A 22,084-nucleotide genomic window follows, 5' to 3' on the forward strand; every position below is an offset into this window, starting at 1 on the left:
AATATATGCCGCTACTAATAAGCTTTGGTGCGCTGCTTTTAAGGCTCTCTTCACTGAGAACACAGAGTACTGGTGGTACTGGTGCTGCCGGCGCTGCATCCGCTTTGCTCGGGCACTTCCGCAGCAAGCGTCAAATCGAAACCGACGAAACCAAAAACAGCATAGGAAGCGTAGGAGAGGTCCTGGTTTGGCCCCCACCTTCCGCAACCTTTCTTCGAACGAAGGTCATCGGTGGCTTGCACGTCTCTGCAATTATGAGTTTTAAAAAGCTTGGAGTTAAAGATTTGGACGTCAAGGACAAGAGAGTCATCATAAGGTGAAGTAGCTGATCCGTTTGGCGAACCTAGTAATTAAGTAGCCAAATTTAAGCGGCTGACCCCGTCAGTATGAAGTGGGAGCAAACGTCAATGGATTCGTGTTTCCGCGCGTCTGTACGCCGGACGCTGCTGCTAAGCATGAATCGTGCTGGAATTTCTTGTACGTTGACAGTATAAAAGTTGAGCCTAGTATTTGTTGCTAATTAATGTGTAGCGTAAGATTAAATGAAATGCACAATATAACGGTTTACATAATCGCACGCACAGAGATGTGCACACGGTTCATTTCTCAGCATAGCCGGTCTGGGTTTTGTACTGAGTGTCGAGTTCATTCCTTTAAATTGCGTGACCTTTCGCAACCTTGAATGTTCTCTTCGATCTTGTATGTAGAAAATTTATATCTGAACGATCGTTTTTCTTTTTTTGCTTTTCAGAGTCGACTTCAATGTCCCCTTGAAAGATGGAAAAATTACAAATAACCAAAGGTAAATGCTTTCGCGATCACCCGCTTCGACTTAGTGTAAGAGTGAACCGAATTTTGTCATCTTCTGTTGTTTTTTCTCAGAATTGTGGCAGCCTTGGACACCATCAAGCATGTTATTGATAAAGGCGCAAAATCTGTGGTGCTGATGAGCCACTTGGGCCGGCCGGATGGTCATGTAGACATGAAATTCACCCTCGCCCCTGTTGCTGAAGAACTTAAGCGCCTTCTGAACAGGTGATGTGAAGATACGTGAATAGTATGTATGCAGTACACTGCCCTGCACATTTTGTTCTTTAAGGTTAACTAGATTGTTTGTTTCATGTTTGCAATGCAGAGATGTGCAGTTCCTGCCAGATTGTGTGGGACCTGAGACTGAGAAGGCTTGCGCCAATCCTGCACATGGTACCGTTTTTTTGCTGGAGAACCTGAGGTTCCACGTTGAGGAGGAAGGAAAAGGAGTTGATGCACAGGGACAAAAGGTACAAAATTGTCATTGGGTGTGTAGCATCAGGCTGCTGCAGTGTGTGCTAGCTGTGGATTGTAAATGCAATGTGTTCAGGATGATAACCTTCCAGGGAAGAAAAGAAAACAGCCTCAAGTTTCGTTTTCTTCATTCACATCATACGAATGCTCTTCACATCATGAGAGTTTATGGTCAGATAGCTTCTCTGTGCATTTATATTGTTCTGGCATGACTTAATTTCTAGTACTAATTTACGTGAGGACTAAGAAGTGGAATTAATTCCCACATATTGTGCAATTACTGCTGCCAACTCCTGCAATTGGAGGAGGGTCAGTTTGTTTTTCATTTCCGATTTGACTTGTTGGAATGTCCAAACAAGTGCTCAAGTTTTTCTGTGCAGGAAGAACTCATTATATCAAACTTCACATGTTGACTCCATCGCATGAATCTTAAATGATATCAGACATACTAAAGTGCTAAAAGAAAAAGTACAGACGATCAGTGCGATTGATGTGTCAGAATATCCGTTAGCATGAATGTTCCCCCCGAATGGAGCAGCCATTGCCACCGATGGGTTCAGACCGTGCAAGCAGGTGGCATGATCCAGACCATCAGTTGCTGTGTGACTTGCCATACCTCCGCTTCACTCTCCCGATCCAACCTAGCAGTCACAGTATGATGTGCTACACCCATCTCCTCTCTCCCCTACCTACCATCCATTGCCTCCCACCCTCTCTTAGTCTTCTATCTCCTACTTTTCCTCTCAGCCGCCACGGTGGCTCATTGGTTATGGCGCTCGGCTGTTGACCCAAAAAATGCAGGTTTGATCCCGGCCACGGCGGTCGAATTTCGATGGAGGCAAAATTCTAGAGGCTGTGTACTGTGCAATGTCAGTGCATGTTGAAGAACCCCAGGAAGTCGAAAAATCCGGAGCCCTTCACTAGGGCGTCCCTCATAGCCTGAGTCTCTTTGGGACATTATACCTTACTAAACCAAACCATAAATAAAACTTTTTCCCTCATCTTCCCTGGAAGTGGAGAGGGGGATTTTCCTCTCCACTTTTCCACCCACAAGCAGATGCCTCCCACCCTCTTTGTCTTCCCTCTCTCCACTTTGCCACCTGCCTCTGGCAGGGCAGGTGGCAAAGATAAACTGCACAGCACTGTGCAATCTTGACCTCACCTCACCTCAACCTATCAGGAGCAGAGTTCTTAGGCTCCTCACATGTAAAAACAGCACATAGCTGGTCAGGGCCTGTGCACTCACCAATGACAGGCACTGCACTTTTCCACCATCAAACCTTCTTATATACAAGGATCTTTGTGAATTCTGCTCCTGATCAGGTGTAGGGACAACTATACACCCCCTTTCCAGTTTTTTTTTTCTCAAGTGTAGAAACTAGGCTTGCAAAAGCTGGAAAGGGGGTGTATAGTTGTCCCTACACCTGATCAGGAGCAGAATTCACAAAGATCCTTGTATATAAGAAGGTTTGATGGTGGAAAAGTGCAGTGCCTGTCATTGGTGAGTGCACAGGCCCTGACCAGCTATGTGCTGTTTTTACATGTGAGGAGCCTAAGAACTCTGCTCCTGATAGGTTGAGGTGAGGTGAGGTCAAGATTGCACAGTGCTGTGCAGTTTATAGTAAGGCATCATTAGTGAAGAAGACGACTGGCCGTAACTGAAATGGCAACTGCAGTTTGGCTTGCAGAACAGCTCTTTGCGCAGGGAGACAGTGCTGGTCAGGCCTTGCACCCCTCATCAGCATTGTAAGGCACATACCTGCCTATGAGTGAGAGTACAGGCCCTACCACAAGACACTTCTCATAAATAAAGGTTTCAAAGGTTTTGAACAGTTTAATTCAAGAACAAGGTTGCTGAATTTCATTTTCCAGGCGAATTAATGGAATGTGACTGCAGTGCCTTCCTCACTTTTATCTGCTCTTCAGACGACTTCATGTATGAAGAAAAAGGAACGCCGATCAAAAGGTTGTTTAAAACGAAGACGTTTCGGCTTCCATACGGAAGCCTTGATCACGGCTTCAAGGCTTCCATATGAAAGTGATCAAGGCTTCCGTATGGAAGCCGAAATGTCTTCGTTTTAAACAACAACCTTTTGGTCGGCGTTCCTTTTTCTTCATACATGAATCTTCTACCCGACCAGACGAGTTTTCGTCAGACTTAAGATTTCATTTCTCTTCAGACTTTGGTGAAATTCTGCTGTTTTGCTGCTGTTCTAGCTCCTTTTTGTTTGAAGTCCGGCTAACTTGTGACTCAAACCAGTTATCTTTTGTAGATCAAGGCATCTCCCGAGGCCACCGCAGCGTTTCAAGCATCCTTGACCAAGCTTGGTGATGTCTTCGTCAATGATGCATTTGGAACTGCTCATCGAGCTCACAGGTATTGTCACTTAATGGATTTTTCATCTTACTGTTTGGGTCTTGGATATTTGCTTTATTTTTGTTTAGACTCTTCAAATTTACAGCATTGTTGAAAAGTTTTCGTAAATTTTAAAAGGAGAGATAAGAAAGTGATACAAGCACCGCATGCTTTTCATGTGTATATTAGCTGCACGTCTTCAACAATTGTTTTTGAAGCCAAGCTCCAATCTCGTGATGGTCTTGAAAACGTGATTGCTGTGCAAAGTGGCATATCCTAACATGAGACAACTCTTCGTGTAGTTCCATGGTCGGAATCAAGCATGATAAGAGGGCTGCTGGTATACTGATGAAGAAGGAGCTGGACTACTTCAGCAAAGCCTTAGACAACCCTGCTCGGCCATTCCTTGCCATATTGGGAGGGTAAGCTTGGCTTCATGTGGTTGTTCAGTTTGTAATGCAGCGTTTTGTTGTATTCTTTCTCAGGCACACCTCCTTAGGTGTATTTTGCTCTGTGCCTGAGGCCATATGCTGGTAGTGAAATTACTAGGGCATATACTTGCTCTGGAGTTTACTGAAGGCCTTGTGCATGTGCACTTCTTTTCCACTTGCTCAGTGATTGCATATGGCACACTGCTTATTGTTCACATTTTACAGAGCCAAAGTCAAGGACAAAATTCAGCTCATTGAAAACTTGCTGGACAAGGTTAATGAAATGATCATCGGTGGAGGAATGGCATTCACTTTCCTCAAGGTCACGGAAAACATGGAGGTACTGTGACCCTCTGGCATTTTTTTGCCACCTTTTTGTGTGAAATGTTACCTCACTACTTCGCACCACTTTCAACAGATCGGAAGCTCCCTGTTTGACAGTGATGGAGCTGGGATTGTCAACAAGCTTCTGGAGAAAGCAAAAAAGAATAACGTCCAGATCCATCTTCCAGTCGACTTCGTTACTGGCGACAAGTTTGATGAGAAGGCAGCTGTTGGAAAAGGCAATGTGAAAACTGGAGTGCCAGCTGGTTGGATGGTTAGTGTTCACACTTTTTTTTTTGTGAACTTTGAACTTTGTGCTATGATCAGTACCTTGCCCCTATGGGCTTCCTTCTATATATCTTGGGATATGATTGATTTTGTTCAGACAGTTGCTATGCTTTCAAAAATAGTGAGCCTGTCCTGTTTACTCGTGCTAGTATTCTGCATAATAATAAACCATAGCTCAACTTCGTGCTCTGTTGTTTAAAACTGTGTTTTGTATCATGACCCTGAATTAAAAAAAAATCTTTTGTGAATAGCTAACAGATAAACGCATGTAAGCACATAGTTTATGTAAAAAATAAAAAATAATTTTTAATGCAAAGGCTAAGGTAAAATTTTAAATCTTCCAAATGAGCGGGGTGCCCATGTATCTTGCAGTTAGTCCACAGTGCTTTAGTTGTGTGTCGCCTTAGTGCTTTTCTACGGTTATGCAGTGCATGCATACAGACAGCTGTTTCTCATATTAACAGGGCCTGGATGTGGGACCAGAAAGCACGGCCAAGTTCCAAGAAGCTGTGAGGAGGGCAAAGACAATTGTGTGGAACGGGTATGTTTCTTCTTTGGGTATTCCAAGCGATGTGGCTGAATAGCCTAGCTTGAACTTGCGAGCCGTGAGTGAGTCATAGCATTTGTAGTGAAATTACACAGTTGAAACTGTTACGTGTCCTTAACTGTTTTTGCGCTTGAATTTTGAGGACAACAGCTGTGCTTTGTTTCATTCCTTATGTGCATGCTTCTTCTTATAGGCCAATGCCTGAAAAGAACTTTGTGGTGCAGCAACTACTGGCCTTTATCAAATGCATGGTTTATATGGTACAATGCTCCAATTTTGTCTTGTGATCCGTTTTCTTATTTTTATTTAATGAATGCTCTTAAAAGAGTAAGGAATTCAACCCAGCATGACCGCATGGTCCTTGCAACCATAAACTGCAATAAGAGATGGCAGTCATTGTCTCCATTCCACATGACTCAGTCACACACCACATCCTTCCTGAATTTTGGCTTCCTTTCTACAGTACTCATGGAAGTGCATGTTCAACTCATGACTTAATTAAGCACATTTACCTCAAGCAAACAAGTAAATGGGCTTAAAGTGCAGCCAGCTGATTTGAAATATCAATTGCATCAAAAATTGAGGGTAAGTTTGAGAGCTAAGTACTACTGCCATTTGTAGTTGGTTGTTTATATTTGCAAGACAAGAGCCGCCTCGGTGGCTGAGTGGTTACGGCGCTCCGCTGCCGGCCCTAAAGACGTGGGTTTGACCCCGGCCGCGGCGGTCGAATTTCGATGGAGGCAAAATTCTAGAGGCCCGTGTACTGTGCGATGTCAGTGCACGTTAAAGAACCCCAGGTGGTCGAAATTTCCGGAGCCCTTTACTACGGTGTCCCTCATAGCCTGAGTTGCTTTGGGACGTTAAACCCCCATAAACCAATAAACCATTTGCAAGACAAGAGTAAATAGTACAGCCAGCTAGGGGTAGATGTATCACATGGCATCTTGGAGAAAATTGTGCATTTTCTACATTGTATTGTATGTGTCTTTTCTTTTCTTGATAATGTTATCTGTATAATTTTATTAAGAGCTTTACAATTGAATGCAATCATTCTGCTTGATGCATCACTAGCATCTGTCTGCATCAAAGTTGGTTATTTAGAATTTCATCATATAACAAATCTTTGTCATGCTGTCGCAGATTTTGTACCACTTTCACTCTTTGTGCTACATTCAACTTTACATTCCATTGACTGGCAGTCTTGTACGGTGAAACATAATAAATCACTTTTTTCTAGGCCCATGGGCGTATTTGAATGGGACAACTTTGCTTCCGGAACCAAAGGTGTCATGGATGCTGTTGTCGAGGTCACCGGGAAAGGAACAATTACAATCATTGGTAAGCCATATTTGAGAAAAGGTGGCTATTAGCTGTGGGCTGCAGTATGTAGTGATCCAAGCTTTGGAGATGTGAGGCCTCAAGCTAACTTGACAGCCTTCCTTCAAATGTGTTTAAAAGCCTTTGAAATTGAGCAGTATCTTTGCTGATTTAAACTTATAACTTTAGTTAAAAGTTTCATTATTAGCTGCAAAGGCCAAAACATAAGCATTCAAGAAGCGCCATAAGTGCGCACGTATCTCAAACAGCAAGGTGAACTCTCTGAAGAAGAAAAGTGGAACTAGTCAATAAAATCTGACTTTCTGAGGGCAAGAGCGCAGGTTAATGTTGTGTGCGCATTCGCGCAAGGAAAAGATGGCAGCACAATGGCCAGTTGTCTCCTGACAGACGAGCACCCTCACTGCAGAGACCTGCTGGGTAACTGTTAGCGCTACGTCTTGTCTCATCTTCCCTCGTCCTTGTGCAGACTGCGCTGTTTTAGCCTTATTATGTCATACCAACTCACCCATCAGTCTGCATTTTTAGGCAGATTGGTTGCCCATGATGAAAACTTTAGCACTTGAAACACATGCGTTGTCCACTGCTCTCTTCCCCTCTGTGTTTCAAGTGGTACAGTTTTCTTCACATAATAAGCCTTGCATAATTTGTTAAGTCAGCTTCGCCTTGTTCTGCTTTGCTCCAATCACGGTATCACTGGTCTTCAGTACAATAAGGGCAAAAAGCCAGCTAGTGCCCCACAGGTCCTCATTTCATTGTCACAGTAACCATAGAGACATGTTCTGCTTCATAACACACGGAGGCTACGCCTACATATTCTTATCCGTTTTCTTAAAGAGTACGATGCGATAGCGCTAATGGGTGAATGCTCATACATGCAGAATTAGTCATTCTCTGCTTAACTTTCTGCGACGTGAGCTCCTTAACGTTATCGTGTTAATAGACAGTTCTACCATTAGAGGGGCATGCAATATTGAGATGTAGCCAGATTAACATTTAAGAAAGGGGTCTATTGTCTTTCATCCCAATCTGGGGAGACAAGCCTCTTTTCTGTTTAAAGGGAAAAGAAGTAATGTGAATGAGGCACAAAAGGCTGCTTTCCTGCAATAATTTACTGCAGTGTGCGCCTCATAGTAACTACTTGCTGTCACTTATCCAAGGTAAAGGGTACATATGCATCCCACAGATTAGTGCCAGACCACTGGCTTCATCATTTGCTCTTGCCGAAACACAGGTGGAGGGGACACCGCAACTTGCTGTGCCAAGTGGAACACTGAAGATAAAGTCAGCCACGTCAGCACTGGTGGTGGAGCTAGTCTCGAGCTTCTGGAAGGTGAGTTCAGTCTATTTTTGCATCTGGTCTGTGTAGTTAATGTCCTGTGGCGCTTGACAGAGAGTCCGCAAACCAAACTTTGTCCTCCTCCATTAGTAGTGTCCTGATTATGTGACAAAAGGGAGCATTTGTACCAAAACATCATTGTGACTTATTTTAACAGAATTCAGTAGACACAGTCTGTCATCATTACAACTAAGGCACTTTGGGTGAAAAATTACGAAAAATCACTAGCCTTCTTGACTATTAAAAAGCATTGCCTAATAGGGTATTTATAGTTGTTTGCACATACTGGTGTCAAAGCCCACCGCGCAGGTCCGTTTGCAGTAGTACAGTGCCTGGTTTTTGTATGAAATTATTCACAGCAGGTTGGCTTTGCACATGACCGTTTTATATACTTCCAAACTGAAGGTACTGATAGGCTGTATGTGCCAGCATTGCAGTTTCACCATTGGTCTGTAATGTCTCTCAAAACTGGCTGCTTGAATGAAAAGGCACTGGCTAATCTTGCCGACAGGGCACTTTGCAGAATTTCTTTCCTGACCAAATTTTATCTCCCATTTTGCAGGGAAAGTTCTGCCTGGCGTTGCAGCCCTGTCAGATGCCTAAAACGCAGTTCCTGCTTTTCTCAACTGCCGGCCTTTTGCCATTGTGTGTGTGGTGTAGCAGACATTTGGCTCTGCACAGAGCAAGAGTGCAGCGTCCTCCAAGGTTGCTTAGGTGTGCTCACATTGGCTTTGTGAATTTGCAGTTTTCATGTCCCAGTTCTGTGTGGCAAATAAAAGCTTGAAAGTGCACTGCTTCCATTTTTTTTTTTTTTCTGTTAGAGCTGGTGGCTTTTGCTTCACTGCAGCTTTTTGAGTACAGGGGCACTGCCACTCTGAATGCTTTGTGCACCTAATGCACTTCGGATGTGAAGTCAAGTGTTTGTCATTTGTGAACATATAGACCTTTTCAAAAAGAGGTCCTTCGGCGCCGCCATATTGGGCACTGGGCTGTGCTCATAGTACAGGAAAGAGTCGAGGATTAAGCTCCTCCACGTTCTCCGCACAGCCCAGAAAACCGATTTTCTCAAGGGTCGTGAAAAGGTTTATAGACAGAATCCGTATGTATACTAAATGTGAAACTAGCCTTGTGCTTCTGGAGTATCGCTATGAACCTGAACGGTCATGTGCCCTGAGCCATTCTTTCGGTTTGCTAGCTGTACATTAACAGCCGAGGGAGCAGAAGCAAACGGCAGTGCTGCTGAGGATGTGCTTTCTGGTGCTTCTTGGCGTTCACATCCATTTTTAGAGAAGTCTGATAAAAACGTGGCTTTTGGCTTGCATGCTTATATGTGCTTTGCACACTGCGCCCCTACTTGGTTGGTACACACGCAGGCATTGAGTGGCACCTAAGCATGCCAAGCTTGCTTATGCTTTCCTGCACTTTTCTTGCTTCATGCAAAAATGCACGCTGCTGCAGTGGTTAGAAAAAGGTTGTACTAAATAAACCACCTTCACAATGGCAACATTGAGACTTTAAAGGGGCTCTGAAACATCTTTAGAGAGGGGCAAGCTTAAAAACGAGAGGGGAAATGTCTTGATCTTTGGTAGATTCTCTTATAAACAGTGCTTTCGGACAATACTTATGGGCAAGGGATTCCCACCTGGTACTGTTTCCAGTGATTTTGCAGACTAAAAGCCGTTTAAATGTTAAAAAGGTGTTCTGGGGTCCCTTTAATACTGGTTTATGAAACTGGCTAAGGTAAGACAGGAATAATAATGCCATGATTGGTTACTTTTGCGACTCTCCTGCCTAGTGCAGTGGTGTGTAGTCCTGCCTACCTATAGTAGTGTAATGAAGCCTGACGAGCAAGGTCCCACAAGTGTATCCCACCTGTGCAGTTTAGGAAGCCAGCTGAGTCATCCTCATGATGATCGCCAACAAAAGAGATCAATGTATCTACCATTTACGATGAATGCCCTGTGGTCGTGAACAGTAGAGTTGCACTGTTCAGTGCTATGCCAACTTTAGTGAACAGCTATTCACCACTGCATAAACCACTGCTTTTCGATAGCTCCGCATTCATCCACAGGCACAGAGGAAGTAACACGAAATCCAGTCACCTGATCATTTGTTTACTTGTGCGAGCTTTCCCGGGCACAGAAGAATAGAAAGTACAGTAGTCTTTCGCACACTGTTATCCTGCTGCAAAAAGGAATGGAACAACAGTCCATGCCCATAGATCCTCATGGCATTCTTAATAACTAAAGACTGCTATAGAAAGCAAAACTTTCGAAAGGCCCACGAAACGGTTTTAAAAGTAGCCGCCGTGGTGGCTGAGTGGTTATGGCGCTCGGCTGCTGGCCCGAAAGACGCAGGTTCGATCCCGGCCGCGGCAGTTGAATTTCGATGGAGGCAAATGTCTAGAGGCCCGTGTACTATGCGATGTCAGCGCACATTTAAGAACCCCAGGTGGTCGAAATTCTTGGAGCCCTTCACTACGGCCTGAGTCGCGTTGGGACGTTAAACTCCCATAAACCAAAACCAAACCGGTTTTAAAAGTGTGTATAAAATGTGTGCATTTTGTAGAGCAAATGAATGCTCATGCCTTAGAAGCGAGCTGATAATTTACAAATAATTTTTTAATTCCCATTCCCACACCTCGTCCTGACTTCCATTGCCAGTCTCGCGCGCGAATCCTGCCGAACAACCAAATGCGGACCGCATGATGTCATTCGTGAGCGGCTTTCGTTGGCTTGCCAAAAACCACAAAGTTGTTCTTAGACGTAAGAGGTGGGGGGCATGGCTGGCTGGAAACGGCAGTGCATCGCTCCCTTCCCATCTCCCTTCTATTGTCATGCTGTGGCAGGGGGGTGACCCCCCTCCCCCCAAGAAAAAAAAAACTACCAAGAAGGGGGAAGAGGACAGAATGTTTTTCTTTGGGCCTTCACTTCAGGGTGCTCTCCAAGGTGGGCGGGTGAAGCTGATGGTGCAGGCAAGGAGTGTAGTTCCAGCCTGTAATCTTTCTTCTTCACTGGTGTGCGTGTTGAAAGAAAAAAGGAAGGGGGTAGTTTTTAATTTTCCGATATCGCTAGATCGAAAATTGTTGTGGGAAGGTGGTGGATAATTCAATATCTATGACACTTTCACTTTTCTTACTCTTGGTTCAAACTCTTTAAGGGGCCCTTTAAGAATTTAGAGCATGCCACAAGAAAACGTTATCACTGTGTACTGAATGCATTTGAGTGCAGTGGCTCTATTTTTAGCACAGACAACACAGATGAGAGCTGCGTTGAGGAGCATGTAGCTGAGATCTTCCACAGGGCTTCTTGTTTGGCAGAGCCAAAGTCTCTGGTCATGCTTACCTGACATTTCCACGCACACAGTTAATTCATGCTCTTTTAAGGTGGGCACTGCTTCCAATCTCCATGCACATCGTGTGTTTAAAAGTGCATTTAAATGTGTGCTTTAATCTCCAAGCTTTTGGCGAAAACTGAAGCAACAACTGGTGCCTTCATTTTAACTTGCACCTTTTTTTTATTTACTTGCCAGTTCTGTATCATGACTGATGTGAGGAGGATTTCTGTGTAGTTTTCTAAAATTCCAACTACTTTCTTTGTTCACCTGAAAACTCATGAATACGTTTTTCTTCAGTTTTTTTTTTTCAACACTCAATGGTTTCTATGAATACCGTATTTACTCGCATAATGAATGCACCCCCTACTTTGGGCGTCGAAAAGTACAATTTTTTTCCCTCGCGTGATGGACACACCCCTTTCTTTCGGGGCACAGTCTGCTGATAACGACAGTGAATGCTATCAGGCGCCATATTTTCAACGCCTGAGCAACTACTCAATAACCAAGCATCATCTGTCGAATGTCAAGACTAGTACATTTCACCCTACAGAATGAACAGCCGATAAAAATGTTATGCGAGGAATTCGAGAACCAGTAGTAGCCACACTTGGTCAAAAAGGTATTCAAGTTCGACCTGCCATACTAAGGGTTATCTCAACTTGTGTGCTTTTGGCTTTGCACCGAATGCTATGAGTTATGATAGGGTGAAATGGTTTGGTTTGGTTTGGTTTATAGGTTTTAACATCTTAAAGCAATTCAGGTTATGAGGGACGGCGCAGTAGAAGGCTCCGGATAATTTCGGCCACCTGGGGTTCTTTAACACACACTGACATCACACAATAGATGGGCCTCTAGCATTTTGCCTCCATCGAAATGTGACCGCCACGGCCGGGATCGAACCTGTGTCTTTCAGATCAGCAGCCAAGCACCACAACCACTGAGCCACCGCGGCGGCTGCTAGGCTGAACTGCAGTTCTGCTTTCTTTGGGCAGAATTGTGTGCTGCTTTGAGAGTTTTACGTGCAGGTTTATGATAGAACTTGTTGACTACTCTCTTGCACACCAAAACCTGAAGGGCGCGTTTTTATTCATTTCGAAGGGCAGTCATATCCGATGAATTATTACACCAGACTACTTTTTATTCCGTTTTTACCGCTTAATTTTTTTTCTGAATAGTTACCCCGTCTAATGAACACACCTTGAATTTTCCGAGATTTTTTGGGAAAAAGGTGCTTTCATTATGCAAGTAAATACAAAATCTAGTTGATCAATTGTTAAAATCTCGGCTGTATTCAAAAGCATTTTTGCTATTTCTGGATGAAGGCATTATTTTTGTTAATTTTTAGAAATTTTGTGAAGAGATAGCTTTGCTGTACTTGTGCAGCTCACTGCCATGATCTCCTGGGCTAGCATTGCATGTAGCCATCAGAGTTCATTTTAACAAAGTGTGCTTCCCGTGTAGACTCAGTCGATCACACTGGAGTTAAGTGTGGTCAGATGCCTTGCACTCGCCCGCTCCCTCTCTTCTTTCCTTCCTGTTGTTACTGTCCTGCATTCTGGCACAGTAGAAATTTGACTTGGTGGAAGGCAGTCCCTTTTTACAGTTATGAAGATGCCACAATCTGCTGTACGTGCCCATTCAAAACATGCACGAGCCCATTGTTGCTTACCAATCGGCTAGCTGACTGTCATACTTCACTTGGTCTCAATTCTTAACCAAGACTAAAATACTGCGAACTCTCGTTGATTTGAGCTTACTTAAAACTACGATTATTTGCACCGACACTTTGGTCACGTCAGCATTGAGTCTATGAAAAATTCTCTCGTTGATTTGAATAAATTTCTGCTCCCCTTCAAGTAAATTATCGAGTGTCAGCTATGTCTGACACTCGACATGACACTATGTGCTTCATCTAAGGTTAGTTCAGACAGGCCAGAACAAGAGATTTCTTTTTCAAGCACAAAAGATTATTGGGTTTTTGGCATAGCTGGAGCTGGATGCCTGATGTACAGTGCCTGGAAATTGTTGCTTAAGTAGCGAGCAAGCAACAGCACTGAAAGGACAAATACTATATACTAGGTTATCCATATTATTCACTTTACAGAAATAGACTTTTTTGTGGGTCACGGATTTTGCAGCATAGCATGTCGTAAGCAGAAACTCCCACATACATTTTTTGGGGGTGCTGCTGTGGGCTATCTGGTGCAATTTTGCTAAAAAGGGGAAGAGTGCAAACAAAGCGCCTGTGTTGTTCATCTCTACCTCATCCTGTGTTTGCACATTTCCCATTTTTAGTAACATTTTCTGGTTACGGAGAATGTGTACAGGTGGGTCAAGGTGTGGGCGCTCACAAGGACGTTCCATCTGTGCTGGCATGGTCCAAGCTTCTGTAGAACTCAGGGGGCCTGTACATTACAGCTACTACCCTGCCTTAGGGAAAAGTGAAAAGTTTATCTTTACTCTTGAAAGTCACCTGGCCAAAGACGGTTTAGTATTAATTTAGCCTATTGTAATTCATGTGCTTCGAACACGAAACCTGGTAACTTGCAAGCACCTTCCAATTTTCATTGATTTTCAGGCAAGGTGCTTCCTGGTGTAGCCTACCTTTCTGACGCTTCTGGAGGATGTTGCTGCTGCTTCAACCCCATGGTCATGGCTAAGCGCTACCCAGCTCAAACAGCAATGCTTTTGCTAGTCGGTTTGGGTGTGATGATAGCCATCTACAGGGTCCGTCGCCAGCGATGAAACAACTCCTGCTACCCGCCTTGCTCGCCATGCTTGCATATGTCCCTGCACCTGGCAAGAGTTAACCCATGGGCCTTTCTGTGCTGGTAGCTCCTTACACAGCATGTTTTGCTAGAAATTAAACATGGATGTCTTTGTAATCTCACCAATGAAAGGATTTCTTGGCTCTCTGCAGAAATGAGCAGTGCATCTTTAGAACAAAGGCATGAAATGTGTAATAAATGCAATATGACCACATACTAAAAACCAAGAAGCTGCTGAACAGTAACTCGTTAAAGGAATATTCGAGGAATACACAATAGTTTCAAATTAGGAAACTATCTGATGTCACTCTTAATACTCTGTGCATTTCGTAATTGCTGGGATCAAACTTGGGCTCAATAAAAACCATGAAAACTTGCAAAGCACGGCCTCGCGAGGGCTGTCTAAAAAATAAGCAAAATAAAATGGCATTTAATGAACGAAAAAAATTTAAGTGATAAATGCATTAAAAAGAAAACCTAAAAACCATTCCAAGAGCCTCCCTTTGTGTGAAAACACAGCTATAATGACACACGTCTTCAACACTGCAACCGTGGTATCTTGAGCCAAAGATCGATGTGCTTGGGAGCTACAGAATAACATTTTTACTGCACAGAAGAGTTCCATAATACATAGGTTTCACAAGCCATAACATGTTCTTAAAAATATTAACTTTGTGTACCTTAGCACTAAGGTCATGGTTGATGGTGCCTGTTTTTAATCAACTGTAATAATGGGAAGAAGCTACATTTTGACAGAACCAAGCTATAAAAAAGGAAAGATAACAATGCCATGTCTTTTGAGGCTGACCAGCATTTAGAAATGGACTTAGTGCACAGACTACAGCCACTGATTCTTCCGCCTTATAGCATTAGAAATGTTACATATGTGCTTGAGATTTGTTAGTGTCAGGCCACAAGTGGTGAATAGGTGTGTGCCAAAATTTGTGTGTGCACAGTTTCACTTTAGGTCAAAGCACGAAGAAAATAGATAGCCGATACAAGATAACTCTGTCAGGCTGTGAAGAGTGATGCGCCTGCTGTCCTAGAGGCAGACAGGTATTAGTACAAGCAATAACAACCCATTTTGTTCAGTGTCAGCAAACTGGCTACCAGAGTCTTCTGGAACTGTCAGGTAGAAGCTGAAGAAAAAAAAGGTCATCAAGTCATCAGAGTACGTGAACAGTGCAGGTAAGTGACTAATTATTATGTCCATTCAGGAGAGGATGTGAAGGCGTTAGAGATCCCCTTGGAATACTGAAGCTTTGTGAAAAGAAACTCCTATGGCAATAGTACCACTGCAGTTCCGAAGGAGTTTCCACAGCAGTTGCCTAAATGGGCCTAAAGATGTCGCCACCGCTGCTGTCGCAGAGGGCCCTGCGGGAAGTTTTTTTTATGGGAAACATTACAATTACAACTATTATGGCTATTTTTATCTGAAATTAACGAAATTCGGGAAGCATAAGTAATTTTTTGTGGTGATGCTGAAATAAAATTGGTTTATAGGGGCTTAACGTCCCAAAGCAACTCGGGCTATGTCGCCGTAGTGAAGGGCTCCAGAAGTTTCGACCACCTGGGGTTCTTTAATGTGCACTGACATCGCACAGTACACGGGCCTCTAGAATTTCGCCTCCATTGAAATTCGACCGCCGCGGCCGTGATCGAACCCGAGTCTTTTGGGCCGGCAGCCGAGTGCCATAGCCACTCGGTCACCGCGGCGGCGGCTCTCCAAAATAAAATTCTCAGGGCACTTAAGTCTGCTTACCTGGAGGAATGCGAAAGAATGTGTTTTGAGAAAAGCAAAGGATGCAGTAGTTCTCAATCTCGACAGGAAGGGATTAGTAAAGCTTTTGCTTTAAAACCCGTAAAATTTGTTTTTGTGCATACGTATTCAGGGAGGTTTATTTTATGCAATGAAGCTGTTGTTTCATCCTTGTGCTCTGAGCAGCCATTTATAAACTAACCTTCTGTACATATTGGCATAATATTCATGTCTATTAAAACGTTAAGGATGAAAATGCTGAAGCAATAGCAATCAACATTGGACTGCTTTACTGCACTCCCAAGTGTCCCGAGACCCATTTACAAGAGGTTGGAGCATTTTATTATCACTCAATTAAAACTGGAGTGATGAATGTCACTGACTTCTTAAAACAGAAAGCCTCAGCAAAGTAATGCCATGGTGCTAATGTTTAGCTTCCCGTACGTGTCGCCAATGTGTGCATACTGAGCAGCTTACTGAGCATACTAATTAAATGCCGGGGATCAAGAACAACTGATACACAAAGTCAAATGTCTCGATGAATTTTGCCTTTTAATTTGGCATGTCCCCCCTTAATTGTATATATTGTGCACCAGCCACTAAAGCTTCCATAAATGTCATAAATATCATACATAAACTGAAGTCTGCCATTTGTGCTGCCTAGAAGCTAGGACTCAAAGGTCTGCTGCCTGTCCGCTCCAGTGTAGTGTCTGCTTATGGAATTAAAATGTTCACTTGATGGCGAAAGGTCGTTTGCGATGCCAGAAGACATGCTGAAGTGAATTGAAATGCACTGCACATTGAGTAACAAATGCTCTACAGTGCTTTCACAGTGCTCTGCACATATTGTATGCTGTATGCAGTTCATACAGTGGCATGTATGATCCATCAAACGCACTGGGAGACTTGTGCCAGTAAATGCTTGCACATGTTAGAATTTTTAAGCTGCTTTCATTCAATAAAGATGTGATGGCCTAGTGTATGCAATGCAGCTAGTTCTTTGCCTTCAGTGTTTGAGTACGTCAGAAATACCTCTCAAGCAACAATTTATTTTCGCATAAAGCATGTACACCTATAGCAGATGACGTACAATGTGTTGAAGATGCTACAAAAGCATTGCACACACGTGGGACACACATCAGTTCGTCTTCCTAGGGAAAACCGCATACACAAATGAACACACTGGAGCCATTCAACAAACAACACAGCAATTTTGCAGCATCACATTTGGTCATAATGCCGAACACACAATAGCAATAAAGAGAACTTTACACAAACAAATATTAATGCAGTATATTCACAAATGAGATCACTGTCAGCCAGCAACAAAATTTAATCCTAAAGCCTGCTTACACCAGGCATAATGTGCTCTCTAAATTAATATATTCATCACAGTAGTAGCTTGAAATTGCTGATGTAAAGCTTCACGTCAAATAAACCTCTAAATACAGCTGAATATAAAAGAAGAGGCATACAGCAAATCATGACTGGCATGGTGACATCCAGAGTGCTGCATGCACATAGAAAAAGCTAAAATCGGATGAATGCAGACCACGCCTTGTTCTAACTTGCTCAAACAACCAAAAAAAAAAAAGTACCTATGATGGCAGGAAACTCCATATCCTGCAGCACGGCAGTCCTTAGAGTTTTATTGGGAGCTGCTGAAAACATTGCACACCTACTTTCATCTATAGGCGCAAATGCTGCCATGCGTGCAGCTGGGACCCTGACGCAAGTTTTTCAATTTAAAAGTCAGGTTTAGCTCGGAGAGAATGTGGAATAATCCAAGTGCCCTTTCTCCCTTCACTGTCCTCAGTTTCTACCATCTAATGTGCACACGAGTGAGAAATGAGTGCATATACATGAAGCGGACTCCAGTGCTAACAGCCATCAAACTTCGCTACTGCATTCGTCGGATGCACCACCGAGCGACTCGACGGCAGCTCCCTCGCTATCGCTCGTTGCCAGCCCTTCTTCAATCACCAGGTGTGGCATGTCGTCAGCATACTGGGCACCTCCACAGCTCGCAAGGTCAACGTCATCTTCAGCACCAAGAGCCACACGAGCGTAGTCGTCAGTGTCAATGGACTTGCAGAAGTGAATGGCATACTTGAGTTTCTCACGAAGCACAGCACGACAGGAATAACGTGGCATCTTCAGTAGGAAGAAGCAAGTGTAACTCTCGGGAAGGAAATGGTCTGCAGGGCTGTATTTGTCCAGAACCTGAAGAATGAAATAATCAGTGGCATCAGATCAACTAGGCACAAATGACTGCATTGATTACAAAGAGCTGCAAGAATACTGCTAGTACCTGAAAAAGAACCTTTCTTAATAACGGTGCAGCGGGTCTAGAAAGCAGACTGCACACTTCCAAAGGGAAGTGGTGTTTGTGCTAACTGCTCAATCCAACACAAAGAGAATGACTATTAATAATGCCATATTAATGCCTATTCTTTCTAGTTCTATATAAAGGCAAGAATCGGAGAAATAAATGGATTTCCATATGAGCTAGCAACAGTTTCAGCCTATCCAAAGTAGAACACTGGATGGAGTGGCTGGAAATAACAGTGGGGACCAGAGTGCCGTAATTGTCGTGTTTCTCATTGCAAAATGCGAAAATTTTCTTTTTCCCGTGCATGTAGACACAAGAAAGCTTCTGGCTCAGCCGGTAGAGTGCCAATTTCAGGAAATGAGAGGCCAGGAGCACCATTCCCTGTCATACCAGATGTGCTTGATTTTCCCTGCTTTGTTATACACAAGCACTGGATCAATCTTGGATGAGACTCTACAGGAACAGAGGAACATTGAAAGAACTTGGTTGAAGCCTGGCTCATGCAGTGCATCGGTATCTCACTCTCACGAAAGAAGCCGGCAGTTCCTGACACCAGTTAAGATGCAAGGCAGTTCGGTTCAGAGGAGGGGGGTAAATTTGAACAACGAGGATGTGGGCTGATACAAGAATGTATGAATCAAATAAAGGAAAAAGACAGCACGCGGTAAACCTGCACTGCTGAGATGACAAACCACTTGTCCTGCTCTGCTACTAAAAGCTGCCACAAGTGGCCACATGCTCTACCAAGATGACATTTTGCAGAATGACAGTCCTGTGCTAGATGCATAATCTTATTTCATAATATGTGTGAACTGCATCAGAACTAGAAATGCGTTTTTTTCTCCTTGATGACAAACTTCAATGTAGCCTTAACGACACTACCCTTCACTCTATGTGCATGCAGAGCAGGAGAAAATGAGTGCCTTGCTTGTACTTTCCCCAATACTTGCAATAACTGCATCCTTCTTTCTGTGAAAAAAAAAACTATGCACAAAGTGAAGCTAAACTGTCTACGTGCTAAACATGCACATGACCACACACTGTCAAACTTCCACCACTGACTGAAATCAGAGAACAAAGATGTGGTAGCATGTAAATGCAGGACTCCTTCCCTTTATAAGCTCGTCACAAATGACCGTTGCAAACATGCTGGTTGACTGGCTGAACACTGCTGCAAAGAAACTGCACCCTGTACTACTACAGCACCCTAATATCAACTAATTACTATCAGCCCTAGTAAGAGCCTCCACTGTGCGAAAACAAACACAACAAGCAGAAATGCACACACACACACATCAGCATGCACAAAGAGGCATGAAAAGGCAGAAGCCTGACCTGCAGCACAAAGTCCCTGCCCCGAAAGTCAGCGATGGCTCTGGGCAGTCGGGTGCGTCCCCACACAAAGCGCAAGAACAGTGACCGCTCTGCATTGGTGAACTCTTCCATGACATCCCAAAACCACTGCACCAGCAGGCTGTCCGGCTCCACACCTTTGTACGTAGCCACAGCTTTCAGCAGCTGGATTGGAATGTCGGGGCTGCCACAGATCTGCAGGGGAATGGTACAGACCATGTAAGAAACCTTACCACATAGGAAAACCCAAGAATAAGTTCTCTCACTGTTGAGTGTTTTTGTAGAGCTAGAAGAAAAATTGACATGCTTTCTGTTTTGTGTAAAAACATTACGCACTATGCATAGCATTCAAGATGTTTGCCTCAATTTGCTAAGACAGGTGTCCAGGCTTGTTGGTAGTTCATGGTCGACGAAATAGCTGAGAAATAACAAAGACAAAGAAAAGCACACGACTACACGAACACTGATTTTGCACTGACAACAAACAAACAGTGGCTTGTCATAGCCACAACGAGAAATATGTGAAAATCATTATGGCTACGATAAGCTACCTTTTGTTTGTTGTTTTTTAGGCTGCCAATGTACACATCCCTGATGTGCTTTCCATTAAACATTTTGAAAGTCAGTGCTCGTGTTTCGTATTCTCGTCTTTTTTGTGCTGTTTCAACAACCTCAATTTTATCTTCCAAACAAGCTTTCAATTTTGCACTGCTGGATGTGTGGATGACTTGAAGGTTGCTTGCTGTTAGTTGATGCTTTCGGTCCTTCAGTGGAAAAACTATACGGCACACACTCTTGCGCAACGTAGTATGTTGCATTCTGAAAAGGGTTTCTTGTCTGCTTTAAAAAGCAGAAAGTCATTTGATAATTTTTCATAATAATCTTTGCTGCTCATTTTCAACACATATGCATGCAGAACTGAGAGTACAACTGCCGAAGGTGTTAATATCATTTTGCAGCGTGAGCAGACAGTAGGACCACACACACACACACACACACACACACACACACACAAAAAAAAAAATTCAAGAGGCACAAGGAATAATACATGCATAAAAGCTAACGTGACCATTTGCCAAATCATAAGTTCACTGGACAAAGCTTACAAAAGGTACATTAATGCCTCCAGAAAACTGGATAAAGGACACTGCAACTTCTCCACCTTTTTTTTTAACAGGTGGATTCAGCACAGCAAAGCAGCAAATACACACTACAACAAGGAAACATACAAAATGAATAAGGGAACAGCTCAACACAACAAAGAAAATACTAGTCAAACATAGTCACAAAGACTGCAGCAGTCCTTGTAACCCTCACATAGCTGAAACATCTCACCATGGTTTCCAGTTCATGGCCAGTGAACAATGAAAGCATGGGGACAGGGATGACCTTTGACATGCCTTCTCTCACAGCTGCCACCTGCTCATCAAATTCATGCAGCCTGCAAGTAGAAACAACGTCCAGACCACTGACATGCAATCCTCTACAACATGTGGCATATATATAACAACTGAGACAAAGTGACTCATACACCCAAGACTATTCCCACTTCAAAATGGCAAAACATTTAATTGTGTCATCATATGGCGGTGATGACAGGTTTGCAATTAGGCAGGGAAGCTTGCAAAATTTGTGGCCAAAGAATAAAAAGCTCGGTAGTGGGAACAGTAACAGCATTTTTGGCCATGCTCTTCTTAAGCATGACATGAAACTTTGCTAAATATTTCACGTGCATCATAATGAATACTACCAAGTTCAAAGAATGCACGATTTTGATCCTCCATTAACAAACATGTCATGTCATTTCACCTTGCTTGAACTAACTCGCAAGGCGTGGCAAAGCTGAAAATGACAAGACCAGTTGCAGGCAGCAATTAAAGAAACAAAAACAAACTTGTAAAACAACCTTATGACAGTACTGCTCCTGGTAAGCATGGCACTGCTTAAAATGATAGACTGCCATGTAACTCACTTCAACGTTGTCCTTTCACTTGAGGAATTATCTTTGTGAATAATGCCACAAAGAGACGACACCGTTTCGCTCTTGGCAAAAAGATTTACATTTTAACAGTATTCCAACAGAACTTCCAAAGAAAAATGCTAAAAGTTTTTTTAAGTCTAGCCTTGTGGAAACCCGAACTAAAACTGTCCCCGAAGAATGCAAAAAGGAAGAGGGATAAACCACACGCAAACAAGACTTGCCTATAGTTGAGAGCAAGGCGAACATATTCAGCACGATTCTCCACTGTTGTTCTCTGGTATTTGGCACTGAGGCGCACTTCCTGGCCTGTCGCACTGTGTGTGGCGAAAGGCATGTCCAGCTTTTGGAAAGCCTCTGGCTCCATATCTCGAATGCACATGAGGCCTGTTGACACAGTGCACAGTAGAAAAGGGCCATTAGGCTGCAACCTAGGCAACAAGATGGATCAAAGATGGTCCTGATCCCAGAGCATGCATTCGCACCTGGTACATAGTCCCTGTCCACCTCATTGAGGTCAGCAGGCGTGAGAGGAAGGCCAACCAGCTGCTTCCACACGGGTTCTGCCAGGTTCAGACTCAATGGGCTGCCAGTGCGGATTGCAATACCCATGAGTATTCCTGAAACAATTGTGCCACATTACCACCAAGCCAA

The 22,084-nt window shown here is 43.5% G+C and overlaps 2 protein-coding genes across 3 annotated transcripts in view; one reads left to right on the top strand and one right to left on the bottom strand.

Annotated features, from left to right (window-relative positions):
- The first annotated feature begins 94 nt into the window (after positions 1–94).
- Positions 95–14,139, top strand: Pgk (phosphoglycerate kinase). Of its 2 annotated transcripts, none has more exons than XM_077662362.1 (12): positions 95–316; positions 752–802; positions 883–1,035; positions 1,136–1,280; positions 3,558–3,661; positions 3,943–4,062; positions 4,297–4,411; positions 4,490–4,669; positions 5,148–5,224; positions 6,468–6,568; positions 7,800–7,898; positions 13,819–14,139. In XM_077662362.1, exons 1-12 carry the CDS (start codon positions 255–257, stop codon positions 13,983–13,985), a joined length of 1,374 nt encoding a protein of 457 aa, XP_077518488.1. In that variant the 5' UTR covers positions 95–254; the 3' UTR covers positions 13,986–14,139. The 2 variants fall into 2 exon arrangements, with proteins under 2 accessions (XP_077518488.1, XP_077518489.1); XM_077662363.1 differs by lacking the exon at positions 13,819–14,139 and adding an exon at positions 8,467–8,695 and having other exon boundaries at positions 97–316.
- Positions 14,140–16,796: 2,657 nt separating this feature from the next.
- The window catches only part of HERC2 (E3 ubiquitin-protein ligase HERC2), a 132,545-nt gene continuing 127,257 nt past the window's right edge, over positions 16,797–22,084 (bottom strand). The window contains exons 70-74 of the mRNA XM_077662361.1: positions 21,916–22,050; positions 21,655–21,817; positions 20,788–20,893; positions 19,435–19,647; positions 16,797–17,990 (exon numbers count right to left, since the gene is read on the bottom strand). Coding sequence (XP_077518487.1) covers positions 17,658–17,990; positions 19,435–19,647; positions 20,788–20,893; positions 21,655–21,817; positions 21,916–22,050 — 950 coding nt within the window. The 3' untranslated portion in view covers positions 16,797–17,657. The remainder of the gene's footprint in view (positions 17,991–19,434; positions 19,648–20,787; positions 20,894–21,654; positions 21,818–21,915; positions 22,051–22,084) is intronic.

This window comes from Amblyomma americanum, chromosome 4 (assembly GCF_052857255.1).
Source record: "Amblyomma americanum isolate KBUSLIRL-KWMA chromosome 4, ASM5285725v1, whole genome shotgun sequence".
Lineage (NCBI taxonomy): Eukaryota > Metazoa > Arthropoda > Arachnida > Ixodida > Ixodidae > Amblyomma > Amblyomma americanum.

Excerpts from the sequence above, each read along its gene's own strand:
- Pgk (XM_077662362.1), top strand. The coding sequence starts at position 255 with ATGAGTTTTAAAAAGCTTGGAGTTAAAGATTTGGACGTCAAGGACAAG. Across the intron at positions 317-751 it reads GACAAGAGAGTCATCATAAG|AGTCGACTTCAATGTCCCCT; the intron begins GTGAAGTAGCTG and ends TTTGCTTTTCAG. Across the intron at positions 1,281-3,557 it reads TTGATGCACAGGGACAAAAG|ATCAAGGCATCTCCCGAGGC; the intron begins GTACAAAATTGT and ends TATCTTTTGTAG.